We start from the raw sequence: 20,141 nt of genomic DNA, 5'->3' as shown, positions 1-20,141 counted from the left end.
GGCACTATACATGGTTATTATTATTTTATTAAAATGTCAGTCACGACATACAACTGGTCCTCCGTATACACAGATTTAACCATCCATGACTTCAAAAAATATATATTTTTTAAAAAATCTAAAAAGCAAACCTTGATTTTGCCACTTTAAATAAGGGACATGGAATAGAGGGCATGCTGATACAATTTGCAGATGACACCAACCAAATTAGGAGGGGTATATAATAACCCATAGAAGAGGATCAAAATTCAAAATGACTTTAACAGATTAGAAAGCTGGGCCAAAACTAACAAAATGAATTTCAACAGTGAGAAATGTAGGATACTACACTTGGGTAGTAAAAATGAAATTCATAGATACAGGATGAGTGACATCTGGCTTGATGATGGTACATGCAAAAGGGATCTAGGAATCTTAATGGACAACAAGCTGGACATGAGCCAGCAATGTGATGTGGCAACTAAGAAAGCCAATGCAACTCTAGGCTGAATCAATAGAAATATATTGTCTAGATTGGGGGAATAGTACCACTCTATTGTGCTTTGGTCAGACCTCACCTGGAATATGTGTCCAGTTCTGAGCACAATTCAAGAGGGATGTGGACAAGCATGTGTATTCAGAGAAGAGCGATCAAAACAGTGAAAGGTCTAGAAACCATGCCCTATGAGGAGTGGCTTAGGGAACTGGGTTTGTTTAGCCCGGAGAAGAGAATGTTAAGGAGTGATAGCCAGGTTTAAATATTTGAAGGCATGTCATACTGAATATGGAGCAAGCTCGTTTTCTGCTGCTCCAGAGACCAAGACACAGAACAATTGATTGAAGTTACAGGAAAAGATTCTACCTAAATATTAGAAAAAAATCCTGATGGCAAGAGCTATTTGATAGTGGAACATGCTGCACTGGAGAATGGTAGTCTCCTTCTATGGAGGTTTTTGAAGCGGCTGGGTGGCCATCTGTCAGGAGTGCTGTGTGTATTCCTTCAAAGCAGGGAGTTGGATTGGATGGTCCTTGTGGCCTCTTCCAAGTCCGTGATTCTACGACACCATTTTATTATGCCTTTAGGAGTTGAGCATCCATGGATTTTGGTATCCACAGGATGTTCTGAAATCAAACCCCAGCTGATACCAAGGGCCTACTATATATGGTATCTCAAATGCAAATGCATTTGTTTAAAGTTCACTACATAAAATGCAGTACACATAAACAAGCATGTTATATTTTAATATTTATCAGCAGTGCAGTATGAATCTGCCCATGTTTTGAGATCTCCAGGGGAGGCCCTTCTCTCTGATAGGAACACAGGAGAGGACCTTCTCAGTGGCAGCCCCCAGTCCCTGGAATTTCCTTCCCAGAGAGGTTTAAATGGCACCCTCTGCACTCCCCAAACAAGTGAAAACCTTTCTGTTTTGACAAGGCTTCTGAGGACTGATTGTTTAGGTGGGATGGGCCTTGTACAATGTGTTAGATTGTTTTGTTACTTTATTGTATGTTTTTTTTTAAAAACAGTTCATGTTTTCAACAAGTTTAAAATGTTTTGATAGTTTAAACATTTTTTAACTTTTGAATTTGGTGAATGTTTAACTATGTTAAAAAAAATCTAGTTATAAACTGTGTTGAGTCCAGGACTGGAGAAAGGTTGGATATAATAATAATAATAATAATAATAATAATAATAATAATAATAATAATAATAATAATAATAATAGTATCGACATATGGTACATTTTCAGTGTTTTTTTTAAACAATCCGTTTAAAAAACTGCTTTTCTCCTTCAACCAATTTTATTTTGTATCAATTTTCTTCTCACTGGAACATTGGTAAAGAATGCATGAAGCAGTCCAGTTAAGAGCCCATTTTATTTAAAGTATGAAGTTTGCTATGTACGTAACAGTATAACACATATTGGCAATTTCTCCTGAATAAATATAATTTCTGAATTGAAATCAAATTGAACCATGATGCTAGCTTTTCAGATTTTTTTTTAATTGCAGAATATTAATTTCAATCTGCCAACAGTGAAAGAATAGCTCTGCACACCCTCATCGGCCAAAAGTCTGCAGACCTCCCCCCACCCATGATGTTGTATGATTTCTGGGGAACATTTGTGTCCTACGCTAAGACAATGCCTATATTTTCTTTATGGTTCACTTTTGCATTTTAAGCTGCTTAAAAACTCTTCCTAAATTACTCCTGTGAAACTCAGAAATTCTTTGCTCTTCTGTAATTTTTTTAGATGAGGAATGGGCAGCATGCACCTCCAAGACTGTTTTGCATTGCCAACTGCCTTGCAAAAAGCTTTAAAACAAAGGCTTTGTCTGATACCAGCTATTGCTCAGTACACATTGGTATGAAATTAGAACCAGATCCATCAAAGCTGCCCACTTTCTATAGAAAGGTTTTGGTTTTCTCAGAGCAAAACATCTTGTGCAGACAAATAGGCTTGGTCTACATGGGGTCATGGAGAGGAACTGTGAGGGTAGATAAGAATACCTGCTGCGCTTAAGGACATTCACAATCTGAAAAGGGATCATCCTCTACAGATGCCCATAAAACATATACAGGTTAAATCTCCTTTATCCAAAATTCTGACATCTGAAACAGTACAAAATCCAAAATGGTCTACATGGGTGGCTGAGATAGTGACACCTTTGCTTTCTGATGGTTCAGTGTACACAAACATTAGTAAAAATATTACATATAAAAGTATCCCCAGATTATGTATACAGTGCGCCCACGTTTTACATATGCTAAAAGCTGCGCCGGAATAGCCCCTTGCAAGCCCTGGAAGAATGGGGCACGTGCCCGCACAGTTGCACGCCACAGGCGCAAGCCCTATTACTTCTAATGGGGCTCCAGCACACGTGGAATTCCCCTTACACGGAGGGATCCAGAATGGATCCCCGCATAAGGGAAAGGCACACTGTATTAATTGTATATGAAACATAAATTTTATGTTTAGACTTGGGTCCCATCTCGAAGATATCCCATTATGTATATGCCACAATCCAAAATCCAAAACACTTCTGGTTCCAAACATTTCTGATAAGTCAAACTCAACCCGTATATAAAACTACAATATAGCAGTAGTTATCAAGTACATATGTGCGGGATTGGTAACATTTAAAATACAGTTATCTACATGGCATATTCTATATCCAATGTTAATGTCTTAAATTTCTCAGTCAGAAGAAAAATGTTAAGTGTATTTCATAATGCTGAGTCTGCTTATTGTATATACATTTGTCTTGAAAATGTGCATGTTTTGATCTGTGAATGCTCATTCTAAGTTTATTAGCTGCAATCCAATCTTAAGCATTTGTATTTAGAGATCTCACTGATTCCAAGTAAATATTACTTCAATCCATAGTTAGGAATGTAGTACATTTATGTTTTAGAAAATCTAAGGTTGCTCAAATGCAGGAGTAACAAACACACTGGATTGTGTTGGCCTAATAAACTGCGATGGGCATGCCAAAATGTAGTCTGGATAGGCTTCAGATATGCTGGTAGACCCATGGTGTCAACTTCATCCTGTTAAATTTTACCTCTTCTAAATGAACTGATGCTAATGCAAGAAAACTTGGATAAAAGTAAATGTTAACATTTGTGTGCTCTTAGACACTGTTTAGTGTGAAGAAATGAGTAGCTATGCATCACGCTTAGATATGCCTGGTACCTGCATGGTTTTGACAGACCAGTCAATCGTCTAAATTTCCCTGTTCCCAGACTGGTACAGAAAGTTTCTGCAGAACAAATTTTTTATGTATCCAGGCTGACAGATATGTAAGCACCCATATCTTACATGATTGACTGGCTGTGAGGCCAAACAACTGTCTCAGAATAGGGCTGTGACAGGCTGAATCTTGGTTAGGATTATGTGGTTAGGATCAAGTGGCTCCTCTGCACAGTAAAACAGAGAGACTGGGATTGCTCCTCACCAGAAAATCCTAAAATATGGTGGAATCCATCTACAAGGCAAAAGAAATACACTGAACAGAATTATTTTAAACTCAATAAATTGTATTTTTCTTTACAGCCATGAACTTTTTCTTGGAGGGCGCGGTGGATTTTCCAAGTGATTATACTATTTTAAATACCACAGGAGCAACTGCTTAGGGATGTCAGCTACCAGCCTCCCCACAAAGAACAATACAAAACACACACACACAAAACAATTTCTTCTCTACAGTATTCCACTTTAAATTAGAAGACAAACTATTGGATCTAAGAAGAGATCAGGTCTGAGATCTCTCTGGAAGCCAAGAAGATTAGACTGAGACTGTCATAGTTTGGCCACATCATGAGAAGACATGACTAGTTAGAAAAGACCATACTAGGGAACATGGAGGGAAGGAGAAAGAGAGGAAGACCACACGTTAGATGGATAGACTCTATTAAGGAGGTCATGGGTATGAATCTGCAAGAACTAAGGAGCTTATCCCATGGCTTACTAAATCGATTTACCTCTATCCGGCTTAAAGTTTAATACAGGTGACATCCTAATGTTATCAGAAGGTTTTGGCCGCCCGAATACAGCCCAGGTCCATCCCTGATTCCAGGAGCACTCCGACAGCCATTTTCTTAAGCTGGAAAACTCCCGGACCTGAAAAAGCCGTGAGGAGTACTCCTGGAAGCAGAATGGACCTGGGTTGCATTTGGGCGGCAAATTCAGCGGTAAAAAGCTTCTGATAACATCAGGATGCTGCCTGAATTAAGTGTTAAGCTGGATAGAGATAAATCGAGTTAGTATGCCATGGGATAAGCTCCTAAGAAAAATAATGGAAGATAGGAGATGTCTTGGAGATGTCTCATCCACAAGGTCGCCATGAGTCAAGATCGACATGTGAATTAGAAGACCCTAAATAGGTATAACACACCACTTTGGGTGTGATTTGCAGTGCAATCCTAGTTCTATGCTTACTCAGAAATAAGTGCCATTAAGTGCCATGTGTTTTACAGAACTGCACTCTCAGATTTTCTTTCTACAACCACTTTATACAGGATGACTTTTTGAGAGGCCACATAATCTGCATTTGCCTTTGGTAATGTGTACACAGAAAGAGGCATACATGTTTATTCATCACACATCATAAATTATATTTACTACAATTTGCTGTACTTTTCTATACAGGAGAAACTGTTATGTCAAAAATTGGTTTATTCTGTACAAAGATATATTAGCATTCAGCTAATTTTAAGCACTCAGTTATAATCTGTGACAGACGACATATAAAACATTGTGTTATATATGCCAATTAACACTAGGAGAACTGTATTGCCATTTAAAAAAAAGACTTCTCTTTCCATCTGATAATGTCTGGCAATATTTTGGACTCAAAAGATTATCTGTTGAATGTATATATGTAAGGTCTGGCTTATATAGCTTCTGCAATAAAATAATTGGTGAAGTGTAGTTTTAAAAGGCCAAATCTTATTCTATTCCCAGCCCATTCTGATTTGAATTCACTCTGCGAAAGAGCAGAAAAGCCAATCCAAGCCAGGATATATGGATGGAACTAGATTTAGGCATGTGCAACAGAACTGGTAGATATGGGGCTTCCTCTCCACCTTCACTGAGCCAGACACTACCTGAAAGTGCTATAGAATCAGGGACCCTAGTAAACAGGGTAGCATAAGGTACATAAGTTGATCCAGGACAGGTCTACACAGGTGAGCATCCTGGGGTTTGGAGGGGCTGCAATGGGGAGTCTCCTTGAACAAGCCCTACACAACTAAATCTATATTTATCCAATCAGAGATTTCTTTAGAAAGGCACCAGTGTCTGTAAAAGTGTGCGTTATTAAGATGATATTACATACATTAGGATTATACTTAATATAATTTGCATTTGACACACAGACTGTCTGCCAAAATCCTAATACACTCCAAAGAAATTGATAAAGCCCTAATATTGGCAGGGCCACAGTCAAAAGGTCAGGGCAGTAAGGATAATGAATTCAGAGGTAAACAAGTATAACAAAACAGTATTAATTTTAACATGTTTTGTTTGTTTTTAATAATGTGTGTATTTCAAGTCAGCAATGAAGTCATTAAATTGTTATGAAATATTTATCTAACTTTCCTTCACTTTATAATTTATCCCTGGCCCAGTGTAAAGTTTACTTTTCATAACTATTTAACATAATTAAACAACTATGGTATGCAAAGAACTAAAAAAGATTCCTTGCAAGGTTCTCAGATTCTCATAGTTGAACGTTCGTTCTAATTGGAACAATACTTTCTCTTTTAAACAGCAAAAACTGACACAGACTAATAGTATATTGACTTCTAAGGCTAGCTAGACCTAGAAGTCATTTTGCCTTTCCTCTGAAGAAAAGTTTAGCCCTGAAGAAAAGGATGATTTGTTCCCTTTTAAAACTTTTTATGGAGACATATCCATGAAGTCTTATCCAGTATACCCACATGTGGAACAGCCACACTATATATTTCAGCATATTATGCAAATGATTTTAAACAATAATAAAAATTCAATGTATTTAACCATTTTTCAGCATATAATAGCCAAGAAGTGATAATCGCTAGAAGTCTTTCAAGTTAATTCAAATAAATAAGTTGTTTAATTGTCCATGTAACATGTTATTTTTCTTGTTTCTTATCTCCTTTTGTAGTTCAGTTTTCATAGTTTGCCAACCAAAGAGCTGAATCTTTACTATTTTAACTCAAGGCAAGACTGGCTGGATTTTCCAAGTTAGCCTTCAATCTTTCCAGAAATCTGGAAGCTAGTTCATCATCCACTACTCGGCCATCACTTGACAAGGTAATTGTCATAAGCTGTTGTTGATGAAGCTTCTCATTTCCTTCTTCATCCACCACAAGTGCAAGTTCTGGACGAGCTCCTCCCACAGCTAAGATACAGGCTTGAGGAGGATTAATGACAGCAATGAAGCTACTGATGCCAAACATGCCGAGGTTTGAAATGCTAGTGTGGAGAGGGGGAAAGGGGGGAAAAAGACAGGGAAGGTTAAGTGTGAATAAGGTACTCCAAAAAGATATCTAAGGGCTAATGCAGATGTAAGAATGCAAAAGAGTCATGCTGTATTTGTCCAATGGTGTTTCTAGTTCAGCATTCTGTTCACACATTGGTCAATGAACTGCTTATGGGAAGTCTACAAGCAGTTCAATAAAGTGTAATAAAAACTAGTACACTTGTCCCTCCACATTTGTGGCTTTGGCCTTTGCAGATTTGATTATTCGTGGATTTTATCAGTATGTTCTCTCTAGGAACATCTGGGTCCTCCTGTGCAACTCAACTTTAAACAAAAGTTGCACTAAAGGACCTAGACTAGAGATTCCTAGAGAGAACACTCTACTAGGCATTTGTAGCTCCTCCAGCACAATTCTGTGGTCAATGTCAGGCAGATGTTGACCAGAGTTGCATTGGAGGACCTAAAGATTCCTAGAGAAGTATTCTCTCAGGTAAAAACACTGTGTTTTTGTTATTTGTGGTTTTTCCACATTCATGGGTGTCCTGTGCACCTAACTCTAGTGAATATGGAGGGATGAGTGTATAACTAATGCTTGTATTCAAAAGTTAGTGTAACGTATTACTATCAGGCAAGATGTATCAGCGTACTTTAGTACCCACCAACAGCAAAACTGGGACCTTCTTCTTCTCCTACTCCAGTGGTAGCTCTTCATAGTGGCAAAACAACCTAATCCAAAGGGTTGCTCCACACACCCCATGGGGTGAAGGACAAGTAAATCTAGTGTAAGTATCGGCATCAACTTCATGTGTTTTTCCTCCCAGGGGTGAAGGTTACAGTAAAGCTAAAGGAGTCCAATTGGCTCTTTTAAAATTGTATCAAATAACATAGTCATTGCCCACACAAGCTCTTCTGCATTCTGAAATACCATGGATACAGAGGGGAGAAAACAAGTGACTAATCTCTGACTTGACTTTGAACCCATTCATTTCTATAAACTGCTGTGAATGAATATGATTTAAGACTAGAATATAATTAGGCTCTAATATTGCTCATTTGCATTTTGTGAACTAAACCTCCCATGCTTATAAAAGTCTATTGCCACACTGTATAATGAACCATGGATAAATTGATCAGAAGGAATTATGGGGACAGAAAGCAATCCTTGCTCCATTACAGTACAATCTGCACTTTGATAATGTGAAAAAAGGAGAAAAATGTTTTTATATAGGCAGAGATGAAAAAGGCCTAAAAAACTGCAATGAAGATTTGCCTTTTGTACTAGTTTTGTAAAGTTTATGTACAGCCAATATTTCAACCACCTCAAACATTTTACAAACATGCTTGACAGAAAAATAGAAGACAGGAGGAAATAAGCAGTGTTTCCCGTGAAGGCCCATATATATGGAAGACTTTATTTCCAGCTTCGTAATGCTCCTGCTAACTCTGAAGAACTGACTTCCTCCAAGTCTGTTCTTACAGAATGCCAGAAGGCAACAAAAGCAATGTAATAGGAACTCACAAAATATTGCCTTCTGTCTTACTGGGAAGTTGCCACATGCACATCGTTCAAACAGATTAGAATGCCCATTCTACCTAAAATCAGTGATGGATAGAAACATACTGCCTTTTTATTGCTTTGGCCACAGTATAAGATAAGCATAAAGAGTATGCTCTGTAAACATAGTCAAAAATGTATTTATTTTGATTCTATCTAGTTTTCAAATTGCCCCTTATATGTGAGAGTGGCCTCTTTTTACAGTAATTCTTATGTAAGGCTGCACACTTGAAATGGCACTGCTAAGAAAAAAATAAAATATCAAGCCCATTTGTTCTTATGTAGACTATTCACAAGAGGATGCAAACTATATTCACAATTATTTTCATCCTTTAAGGAAAAGGATGTTTTCATATACCTCTTCAAAAAAAATGACTGTCAACCACAGAGAGGTTTTATACATCTATGCAAGAATGAAAAGCACTCTTTTTGTCCACAATGGCAATAGCAAAGAACCATTTAACCCCCTCCCCCCAAACACATTTAAGTCAAAGTTTTTACTTTTAAAATTTTGGAAAACGTTTTGGAAAACAGTCCTAAAATGTAAAAACATGCCTGGGAAATGTGCTAAAAAATCTCTTGCGATGTGAACACTGAGGCCATACAATGATCTGTACTGGCACTAGTGCTTTTTATTGATACCTGTATATAATCTGGAGTTGGGGTGAAGCAGATGACATAAAATTATTTAGGATAGTGAGAAAAAACCCCCAAAAGATCTCATCAAACAGAGAATGGGCAGCAAAATGGTAAATGATAGTCAATGTAAGCAAGAATCTTTAAGTAAGCAGAATGAATCTGTCTTCCTTTCAACTCTTATATAGCTCTTCTGTATGTGAAGAGATCTTGTATCACCTTTGAGACTAACTGAAAGAAAGAAATTGGCAGCATGAGCTTTCGTATGCATTTAGTGAAGTGAAAAGTCAGGGACAGACCTATAAATGGCATTAGTGTGTGAGAATGTCAATTCAAATTCAAAATCTTTTGTGTATGAAAATGAAGTGACAAGTCCAGTTTTAACAACAGACATTGGTGGACAAAGGCAGTGGAAGCTGTAGCCTGTAAGTGAGGAAAATAAATGAGCATTGAAAACAGAGAGTGATGCAATGAACAGGTCAAGGGCATCCTCATGATGATGAGGGTTAGATTGTGTTGAAATGTGTGAAGCGTGCCAGGAAACCGTCTAAGGAAGTAGATCTAAGCCTACGAAAGCTCATGCTGCCAATTTCTTTTTTTCAGTTGTTCTCAAAGGTGCTACAAAATCTCTTCACATATTGATTTTACAGACTAACATGGCTTTATCTTTGAATAGTTCTTCAGTGTATTGTTTCCATCAGCTTCTTATTCCCCTGCTGATCGTAGAACATCCCCTTTCTTGTTTTGAATTTCTCTTTAATTCCTTGGATCTTCTGATAATTCTCTTGTTCTTCTTTTTGTTGTCATCTTGTTTCTCTGCACTGATTATTATAGCAGTACTGTGTACAAGTTCTGAACAGCTGCGTTTATAGTTCTGATTCTATTTCTCTTCTGTTTTACTTTTGAGTCTGTCTTTAACTGCTTGAAGATTTTCATTTGTCATCCTATGAGGTTTCTCTTTCTTTTTAACTGCAAACAGTGTCTTTTTCATTTTTATCTGATAATGTCCCTGGCTTCAGTACACAGTTCTTCTGGTGTCTAGTCAATTAGGCTTGCTAGTGCAAACCTATTTTTACATTATCTTTAAATTCTACATGGATGTTCTTCAGGTTGTACTTTGGCACAATTACAAGAAACAGTTATGGCTGCCAAATGGTGTGGCATTAAAATAGAATTAGATAAATTCATGGAAAATGTGCCATCAAAAGCAACTTTTCAGAGGAGAGTGTGTCACTCTAGTATAAGACTCTGTATGCTCTTTGTATCAGTTGCTAAGGAGTGTGAGATGGAAAGTACAGCTGCACTCATGTCCTGCTGGTGAACTTGCCATCAGCAATTATTTGGCCACTGTATGAACAGAATACTGGACTACATGGGCCTTTTGTCTGATTGGACATAGGGTCTTGTTATGGTTTCTTCCTAACTATCAGGTTGGATTAAAATATAACATGAACCCAATATTTTATTATAGCAAGGTACTATAGCAATGGTCCTACAAGGATGACTGACAAAACAGCCAAATGTGATCATCAGCAGTATGGTCATTAAACCAGAAAGAGGACCTCATAAATGCAAATAGTAAATAAAAGATCTGTACAGCCATGTAATTTTAGCACTGAACCCACTATGTATGTGCTGTCAATGTGTTTTGGAAAAATATTCCATTCTCTGGAGCAACTTGAAGGAAAACCTTTTCTTCTGATGTGCAGTACAAGGGACAGTAAAAATAGTTCAATGGCCTTTGTGACAGTGAAGTAATCATCTTTGCTCCCACTGCCTGCTCTGAACAGTTTCATGGGGGGGGGGGTTAAAGAAAGCTATAGCAAAACTTTAATCAGATAAATGTGCAAGGTGCTTGAACAAATTAACATATCATTCAGCCTACTTGCAGATGAGCATGAACAGTGAAATAAAAATCAGCATTCCAGTCTAAACTCATCTCTCTGTATTCACGGCTTTGGCACTTGTGGTTTTGATCATTTGCGAGGTCAAGGCCTACACGTGCACATGCACTCCCCTTCCTCTCCACCCCCTCCCTGCCGCTATGTAACTAGCCCAGCTGAACCAGTTACAGGGTGACAGTGAGAGGAAAGAGAGTTCTTTGCCATAGTCTTTCATAACCACAAACTGCAGCCCACAACTTTGTGAGGTTTTCCTTCTCTGATGATCTTTCTTTCTTTTTCTTTCTCTCAAGACTTTCCAGGGCGACAGGGGCCAGAGGAAGGGAGCATCCCCTTCCCCCAAGCCCCTGCCACCTTGGAAGGGCTTCAGGGGGGCTTATACCAAGGCTTTCCAGGGCAGCAGGATCCAGAGGAAGAGAAGATTCCACTCTCCTGAGCCCCTGTCCCCTTGGAAGGGCTTGAGGGAGGTTTCTCCCAAGGCTTTGCAGGGCAGGAGGGTCTGGAGGAAGAGAGGACTCCCTTCCCCTGAGCTCCTGCCATCTTGGAAGGGCTTAAGGGAGGCTTCTCCCAAGGCTTTCCAGGATAGCAGGGTCTGGAGAAATAGAGGACTCCCTTCCCCTGAGCCCCTGCCATTTTGGAAGGGCTTGGGGCAGGCTTCTCCCAAGGTTTTACAGGATGGCAGAGGCCAGAGGAAGAAAGAGCGAGTCCCTCCTTCTGATGCTTCAGACAGCTGAGACAAGCTCTCTGAAGCATTGGGAGGGAGGTGGGAGAATGTCACACATGCTTCTCTTTCCATTCCTTGATGCCTCGGAGAGCTTGCCTGGGGTGAGGAGGAGGGGCGAGAGCAGAGCATGAGAATGCCTTAGCTCAAGCAAGCTCTCAGAGGCATCGGAGGAGGGAAGAGAGGCAAGCACATACGCTCCTCTCTAACCCCTCCTTGTCACTCTGAAATGGGGGAGGGGTTATTCGCAAAATTTTCGAATTCACAAGGGTCCTTCATCCCTAATCCCTGTGAATACGGAGGGATGACTGTAATTAATTTGTATCCCACCTTTCTCTCATATGAGACCCAAAGCAGCTCAAATAATACATTAAAACAATTCACCTAAAAACATACTGGAATAGATTTAAACAAAACAAAACAAAAAAAAAACTAAATACACTCCTCTTAAATGAAACAATTTAGCACAGTTAAAAGCACACTAAAACCTACCTATTGCATCAACCAACCAGAATAAAAACTGAAAGACTGTTCAAATAGCTAGGTGCAGATGGAAGGGTAGGAGAGAGGGGGACATCCAGGGCTCCTTTGGCAGAGAGTTCCATAGTCTGGGAGCAACCACTGAAAAGGCTGTCTCCCAAGTCCTCCCCAGTCATATCCATGAAGGTGGTAGCACTTAAAGAAAGCCTTCAGATTCAGGTTGGCCTGTACAGGAAGATAACAGTCTTTCAGACAGGCTGAACCCAAGGCATATAGGCTTTATAGGTCATAACCAGCTTTTTGAATTCTGCCCAAAAAAGGACAAGTAGCCAGTGAAACTGTTTCTGTAATATGCTCCCTATAACCAGCCTGAATAGAAGTCTAACCACAGTATTTGGGACCTGCTGCAGTTTCTGAATGGTTTCCAAAGGCAGCCCTGCATAGAGTAATCAAGGCATGTGTTACCATGAACAAATCTGACTTCTCAAGGAATGGGCATAGCTGGGGTGTTTGTTTTAATTGTGCAAACACACTCCTGGCCACCACTGAAAATGTGGTCTTAGAGACTCAGGGTTGAGTCTAAGAGTATGCCCAAGCTAGGAACCTGAGATTTCAGGGGGAGTGTAACACCATCCATCACAGGCTGAATCCATATTTCCCAGTCTGCCTTCCAACCAATCAGGAGCACCTTTGTCTTGCCTGGATTAAGCTTCAATTTGTTTGTCATCATCCAGACCATTACTGACAGCAGACATTGTTTTAGTACTGAAACAGTTTCTTTGAAATTAGATGTAAAGAAGAGATATGAGTTGGACATGGTCAGCATACTGATGACATCGAACTCCAAATCTCCAGATAACCTCTCCCAGAATTTTAATGTAGATGTTGCCTAATAGTCTGTACAATGCAATAAAGGTTTTGTTGTCATCTACCAGTAGATGTTAAACAGCATGGAGGACAGAATTGAAGTGAGGGACATCACAAACAGTCAGGGTGTCTAACAGTAGTCTCCTCAGCACTACCTTCTGAGTGTGCTCATCCCAAGGAGGACTGAAGCCAACAGTGCCTCTAATTCCCATCCCAGAGGGGTGGCCGAGAAGGATACCATGGTTGATGGCATTGAAAGTCCTGAGATGTCCAACAGAATCAACTAGGACATACTCCCCGTGTCCAGTTCCTGACATAACTCATATGCCAAGGTGACCAAATCTGTCTCAGCGAGAGTTCAGCAAGAATAAAAATCATGTGAACATATATGTAGACACAGCTGAATGCAGACCAAGATTACAAAACTTTAGATAATCCAAATTCAATGCTTCACTTACAGACCTGACAACATTCCAGATCAAATATCTTAGAACATAGTACTGTCCTACTTTATACCCTAATTAGATACATTGAAAATACCTAAAAGATCCTCCTTGGTATTCTTCTGGAAGTAATTTTCCACCTCTTGCTTTCTTTGCTAGAGCCTAAGAAAGTAAAATAAATGATAAAGTCATCAGTCATTTTAAATCAGCATGGCTCTCTACAAAGTACATACATCTGTAAAAATAACCATAGTTATATACCGTGCTTACACCAACATTTCAGTTAGAAATAAAGCCTAACAGAAAATGGTTATGATTTTCAGACAGATACTTCAGTTTGTGAGGGCAGAGTTCATAAAACTGTATATTCTGTGGACAGGCCTCCAATATATAATAGAGATTTTCCTGGTGATTGCTCAGTCAGTTTACCTCTTAAAATCTCACAGAATACTTTCAAATTGCTTGCTAGGAGTTGCACTTGTGGAACATCTTGAGGGCTTCACCATTCCCTCCCTTAAAAACTATTTCATTTTCAATAGAGGAGGTATTATTTGTGTTGTGGCATCTTGTTTGAGTGGGGTCACAGAATTTCCAAGAGAAGACTAAAAAATGTATACTTCCAGAGAATTCTGTACTATCTGGCTGAGAGAAACCAAGTCTGAAGTGCCCTTTAGCCCCAAAACAAAACACTGGCAACTACATTCAGCTCTGTAGTTAGGAAATATGCATCCCTAGTCTGAAAGGACCTGATTCTGGGATGCATTCTGGCTTCAAGACTACAAATGTTGGCACTTTTTAAACTTGCGGACATCTTTTCCTTACTGGAAAGTGATCAGGAGCCACATATTTGTTGTGGTGGGGTTGGAGTAAAGGCCAAAGCCAAAAACTAGCACTGCAACTTGTGAGTTTGAGCAGTCTGTTTTGGGGTTCTCTTTAAAGGCTGCATGTCCTCACCATTCAGATTGTCAAACTTTTCCCATGCTTATCTTTTTCAGGGCTTGTGCAAGATCTGAAGATATCCATTGACTAAGGATGCAAAGTTCTTTCTGTGTAACCCTTAAAGACCTCTCAGAGAATTTCAGTGTCAGTGCTGGAAATCTCTTCCCAGACATGCAGAATCTTTATATAGATCGCCTACATTCTGACAAAATAGTACTAAATGAGGACCTTTGATAAAAGAACTCCAAATTGACACACATTCATAGAATCACAGAATCGTAGAGCTGGAAGAGACCACAAGGGCCATCCAGTCCAATGCCATGCAGGAACTCTCAATCAAAGCATCCTTGACAGAGGGCCATACAGCCTCTGATTAAAGACCTCCGAGGAAGGAGACTCCACTATACTCAGAGGAAGGAGTGTGTTCCACTATTGAACAGCCCTTACTGTCAAGAAGTTCCTCCTAATGTTGAGGTGGAATCTCTTTTCCTGCAGCTTGCATCCATTGCTTCGGGTCTTGTTCTCTGGAGCAGCAGAAAACAAGCTTGCTCACTCCTCAATATGACATCCCTTCAAATATTTAAACAGGGCTATCATATCACCTCTTAACCTTCTTTTCTCCAGGCTAAACATCTCCAGCTCCTTAAGTTGTTTCTCATAGGATATGGTTTCCAGACCCTTCGCCATTTTAGTCACTCTCCTTTGGACATGCTCCAGTTTCTCCACATCTTTTTTAAATTGTGGTGCCCAGAACTGGACACAATATTCCAGGTGGGGCCTGACCAAAGCAGAATATAGTGGCACTATTACTTCTCTTAATCTAGACACTATACTTTTATTGATGCAGCCTAAAATTGCATTGGCCTTTTTAGCTTCCACATCACACTGTTGACTCATGTTCAATTTGTGGTCTCCTTGGACTCCTAGATCCCTTTCACACGTAGTCTTGCTCACCCAGGTGTCGCCCATCCTATATCTGCATTTCATTTTTCCACCCTAAGTGAAGTACCTTACATTTCTCCGTGTTGAATTTCATTTTGTTAGCTTTGGCCCAGCTTTCTAGTCTATTCAGGTCATTTTGAATTTTGATCCTGTCCTCTGGGGTATTAGCTATTCCTCCTAATTTGGTGGCATCTGCAAATTTGATGAGTATGCCTCCAATTCTGTCATCCAAGTCACTGATAAAGATGTTGAATAGCACTGGGCCCAGGACAGAGCCCTGTGGGACCCCACTGGTCATTTCTCTCCAGAATGAAAAGGAGCCATTGCTGAGTATCCTTTGGCTTCGGCCAGTCAACCAATTACAAATCTATGTAACAGTTACCTTGTCTAACCCACATTTTACAAGCTTGTTTGCAAGAATGTCATGGAAAACCTTGTCAAAGGCCTTAATGAGATCAAGATATACTATATCTACAGCATTCCCTTCATCTACCAAGCTGGTAATTTTATCAAAGAAAGATATCAAATTTGTCTGCCGTGACTTCTTTCTCTGAAACCCATGCTGACTTTTCGTGATTATGGCATTGCCTTCTAGATGTTCACAGACTCTCTGTTTAATGATCTGCTCTAGAATCTTTCCTGGTATTGATGTCAGACTAAGTGGACGATAATTGTTGGGATCCTCTTTTATCCCCTTCTTGAAGATGGGGACAACATTTGCCCTCCTCCAGTCTGCTGGGACTTCTCCTGTTCTCCAGGAGTTTTCAAAGATTATTGCCAGTGGCTCTGATATTACATTTGCCAGTTGTTTTAATACCCTTGGATGTAGTTCATCTGGTCAGCTCACATTTCATTAAGGTAATCACACTGTAAAGTAAATTGACAACACAGTACATAGATACAGAATTTGTTATACTTATAGTCCAATATCTTGCTCCTATATGCCATCACACATAGCATTTGCTTTAAGAATCCAAGTGTATAAGGGAATGATGATACTGACCAGACATAGCTTTTAAATATATTCAGGTCATACGCAACATTGGGAGGGAAGATACATACTTATGTTCAATACACAGAGAAATATTAATCTTGACAAGCATACATAACCATTATGGTAGTAAAGCACCTTTTAGTTTTGAAAGCTCTGTGACAGTAAAGGATGTCCCAGTAGCATTAGGAATTGTGGTAAAGATATTAAAAGCAAAGCTCATTGTTATAGATGAAAGTCTCAGATTTCTGCAATCCATCCATTATCTTTATGAAAAAATATTGGCCTGAGTAAATACTCAGAAATTAATACATCTTACTACAATGCCTACATTCAGCTGCACATTAGAGTTAAAATAGCTAGGTCATTAGCTTATACATAAAAATACACAGGAGCAAAAATCTGTGCATCTTTTTAACATTTCAGATTAGTCTTTTTGTAGAGGATGGACATGAAATGTAAAATGAATCAAAATGATACACATACCAAAACAGTTTACATTACCTTTCTGTCTTTCCAGAACATAGATTGACATCAAAGAAGTTCAACAATTTCTGTGTATTTGAGGATTTAGATGTGCATGTTTCACAGTTCATGTTTTTAACTGATAAAATGATATGATTATGTTTATGAAATAAAACTGATCACACACACACACAAATTAATACAGTACAATCAAAACCAATTTCGAATCCACGTAAAGAGGAAAATTTATTCTTGTTTATTAATTTTCAGTCCTGAATCTGTAAATCTGTATTGTTCTTAATTTGTGTGTGGTTTTTAATTAGCACCAATGTCAAGAGCAATTGCATCTATGATATCTGCAAATGCTTATTATATTCCCAGAGTTTTGCCATATTGAGCAAAAGTATGTACATGTACGCTTGGGCCTCAAGCAGATGGGCCGAGAGAAAAAAAACGCAGTGGGGCTGTGCTGGCACCATTCATGCCAGGGCCACAGCGACTGCACACACCCAGTCCCAATCCAAGCTGCTATTGTGGTTTTGAACTGGGCTGGCAAAAGGAGCATTTTTTGTCTGCTCCTTTTTGGCCAGCTGGAAACAAAAGTGGTGACTGTTACGGCACTTAATGTTCTTTGCCTTGGAGCAGCCTCAGGCCGGCTTCCAGCTGCATTCAGTGCACGTGTCATCTAAACTCCACACACCCCTTTTGGCCCATCTGTTTTGGACCTTGGTATGCCAAAAAGACAAGCAAATGGATCCTAGAACAGATCAAACCAGAAATCTCCCTGGAAGCAAAGATGACTAAACTGAGGCTGTTATACTTTGGTCACATCATGAGAAGGCATGACTCATTGGAAAAAACAACAATGCTAGGAAAGGTGGAGGGAAGCAGAAAGCGTGGAAGGCCTCATGCTAGATGGATGGACTATATTAGGGAGGTCATGGGTATGAGTTTGCGGGAACTAAACACAGCAATGGAGGATAGGGAGTCTTGGAGATGTCTCATCCCAAGGTCATCATGAATCAAGATCGATCTGAGGGCAGTTAACAACAAACTTCACGGACATACGCAAAAGTTTTCCTAGCGCCCAGTAATATTCTGATTGATTTCTAATACTTCTTTACAAGTATTCCAAAATGGCTTATTAAAAGTTACTTTGGGAATTTGAATACTCTCCATATTCTTCTTATTTTTACTTCTTCAAAAAAAAATTAAGGAATACTAAGCCATTTGTTGTGGTTAAATGCTGTCAAGTTGGTTTCTACTTATGGTAATCCTATGAGAGACCTTCAAGTCACCCTGTCATCAACAGCCCTGTTCAAGTCTTGCAGACTCAGGCCCATGGCTTCCTTGATGGAGTCTATCTATCTGTAATGTGCTGTTCCTCTTTTCCTATTGCCTTCTACCTTACCAAGTATTATTGTCTTGTGTAGTGAGGCATCTCTTCTCATGAAATGTGCAAAGTACGACAGCCTCTTACTGATTTACAAATCATCAATGTCTTCAACTGTCCTATAGCCACTGTGACCTAAAGACTACAGGTTATATACAGGTTGAGCATCCCTAATCCAGAAATCCAAAAGCCTCCAAAAGTAAAAATTTTTTTTGCCACCAGCCACCTACTTATGCCTTTGAGGCAGCAGCTGCGACACTCCTGCTCATTTGTCCCTCAGATCCTTAGTCTCGTTCCACAACTCAGCTCCTAAGTATAAGCAGTAAATGAACGAGACAAGAGGTTGGAGAGAGACATGAGAATCTGTGAAATGGCAGCAGGCATGGAGTCTTGCCAAGCACTATGCTTGGATTCCTACCATTTCACATATCCCCAGTCTTTCTCCAGCCATATTATCTTTCCAGCCTCACAAATACATTATGTACCATGCTACTTTTGTTTTGTTGTTTTGTTGCATTGTGTATTAGCTATATGCACATACAAGTATTCTAAAATCTGAAAAAAATCCAAAATCCAAAATATTTCTGGTCCCAAGCATTTTGGGTAAGAGGCACCCAACCTGTAGTTGATAAGCTGCTAATTACTGGAGGAGAAATTAAAAGAGTCTCCCTTTAAAAGAGTCCCCTATAAGCATCCATGCTTGGACTTGGTAATCATACTTTTCCAGTCTGCATGAAAATGGAAAGTGTTGATAACTGGCAACTAATTCACTGCATATATCGCCCACCAGGAGGGAAACAGAAAAAGGGGAGTATGCACAGGCAGAAAGCCTGTTTATTTTTTTAGCTTTTTAAGGTAAGATATGATTATCCAAGTGAGCCTGTGCCTAATACTTTCAAGTTGTTTATTTATGAAGACCTACACATATATTTTAATGGAATATTAAAAGTAAGTGCTACTTACTCATTTTTAATGGAGATAAACATTTTTAAATATCTCCCCAAGAGCAGATTTCCATGTTATTTTAATTTTTAACCATAGATCTCTTGATGCTTGTGCTGTGAAATTTAAGTTCCATATTTCCCTTATTGCCATCTGTTAAACCCATTTGTAACAATTCCAGCATACAGCTATTCACTGTATATACTGCAGTTTCTCTAAATGTATCATTCAGTTTCTAACAATCTCACAAAGTATTCTGGGTTTATCCCAGTCATTGCAATACTGTTTGCATATCTTGACTTCATTTTGAGCTACAGTGGTACCTCGGGATACGAATTACCCAGCTTACGAATTTTTCGGGATACGAAAAAATCCCATAGGGATTTATTGTTTCGGGTTACGAACGTTTTTTCGGGTTACGAAAAAACGCCGGCGCTGTTTAAATGGAGCCTCGGCGGAGCCGCGGCTTTTTTCCCCATTAGCGCCTATGGCAATTCGGGTTACGAAGGTTTTTCGGGTTACGAAATTAGCCGTGGAACGAATTAATTTCGTAACCCGAGGCACCACTGTAATTTTCAACACCTTTAGGTTCCATTTGTTACAACTGTAAAGGTTGCTATAGCAAATAGCAAGGATAGCAATACAAAGGAAAACTCTCAGTGATACTTCTTAATGCTAGTGGTGTTCAAATAATTTTATGACATGTATAAAGTTGTTTCCTATAGTTGTTTCCCTTGAGTAGCAGTGGAGATAAGAGACTGCAAATGAAAAAGAACCTGATGTGAATCTCACCAACCCAGCTAGTTTACTAGTTGGTTCTCAGGCTATAATTGTAGTAAGTAGAAATGACTTTGTCCTTCATCAGGGAAAAGGAACAGAATGTACAGTCCCTAATTTCTACAACAGTACTCTAAATTA

The 20,141-nt window shown here is 39.2% G+C and overlaps 1 protein-coding gene across 1 annotated transcript in view; it reads right to left on the bottom strand.

Moving 5' to 3' along the window:
- Positions 1-1,838: 1,838 nt before the first annotated feature.
- The window catches only part of PDHX (pyruvate dehydrogenase complex component X), a 64,330-nt gene continuing 46,027 nt past the window's right edge, over positions 1,839-20,141 (bottom strand). Inside the window, exons 10-11 of the mRNA XM_042474997.1 lie at positions 13,649-13,713; positions 1,839-6,941 (exon numbers count right to left, since the gene is read on the bottom strand). Of these exons, the coding sequence (XP_042330931.1) occupies positions 6,677-6,941; positions 13,649-13,713 (330 nt within the window). The 3' untranslated portion in view covers positions 1,839-6,676. The remainder of the gene's footprint in view (positions 6,942-13,648; positions 13,714-20,141) is intronic.

The sequence above is a fragment of the Sceloporus undulatus genome, chromosome 1 (assembly GCF_019175285.1).
Source record: "Sceloporus undulatus isolate JIND9_A2432 ecotype Alabama chromosome 1, SceUnd_v1.1, whole genome shotgun sequence".
NCBI lineage: Eukaryota > Metazoa > Chordata > Lepidosauria > Squamata > Phrynosomatidae > Sceloporus > Sceloporus undulatus.
Note: the sequence above shows the minus strand (reverse complement) of the source record. Positions and strands in the feature narration are given on the sequence as shown.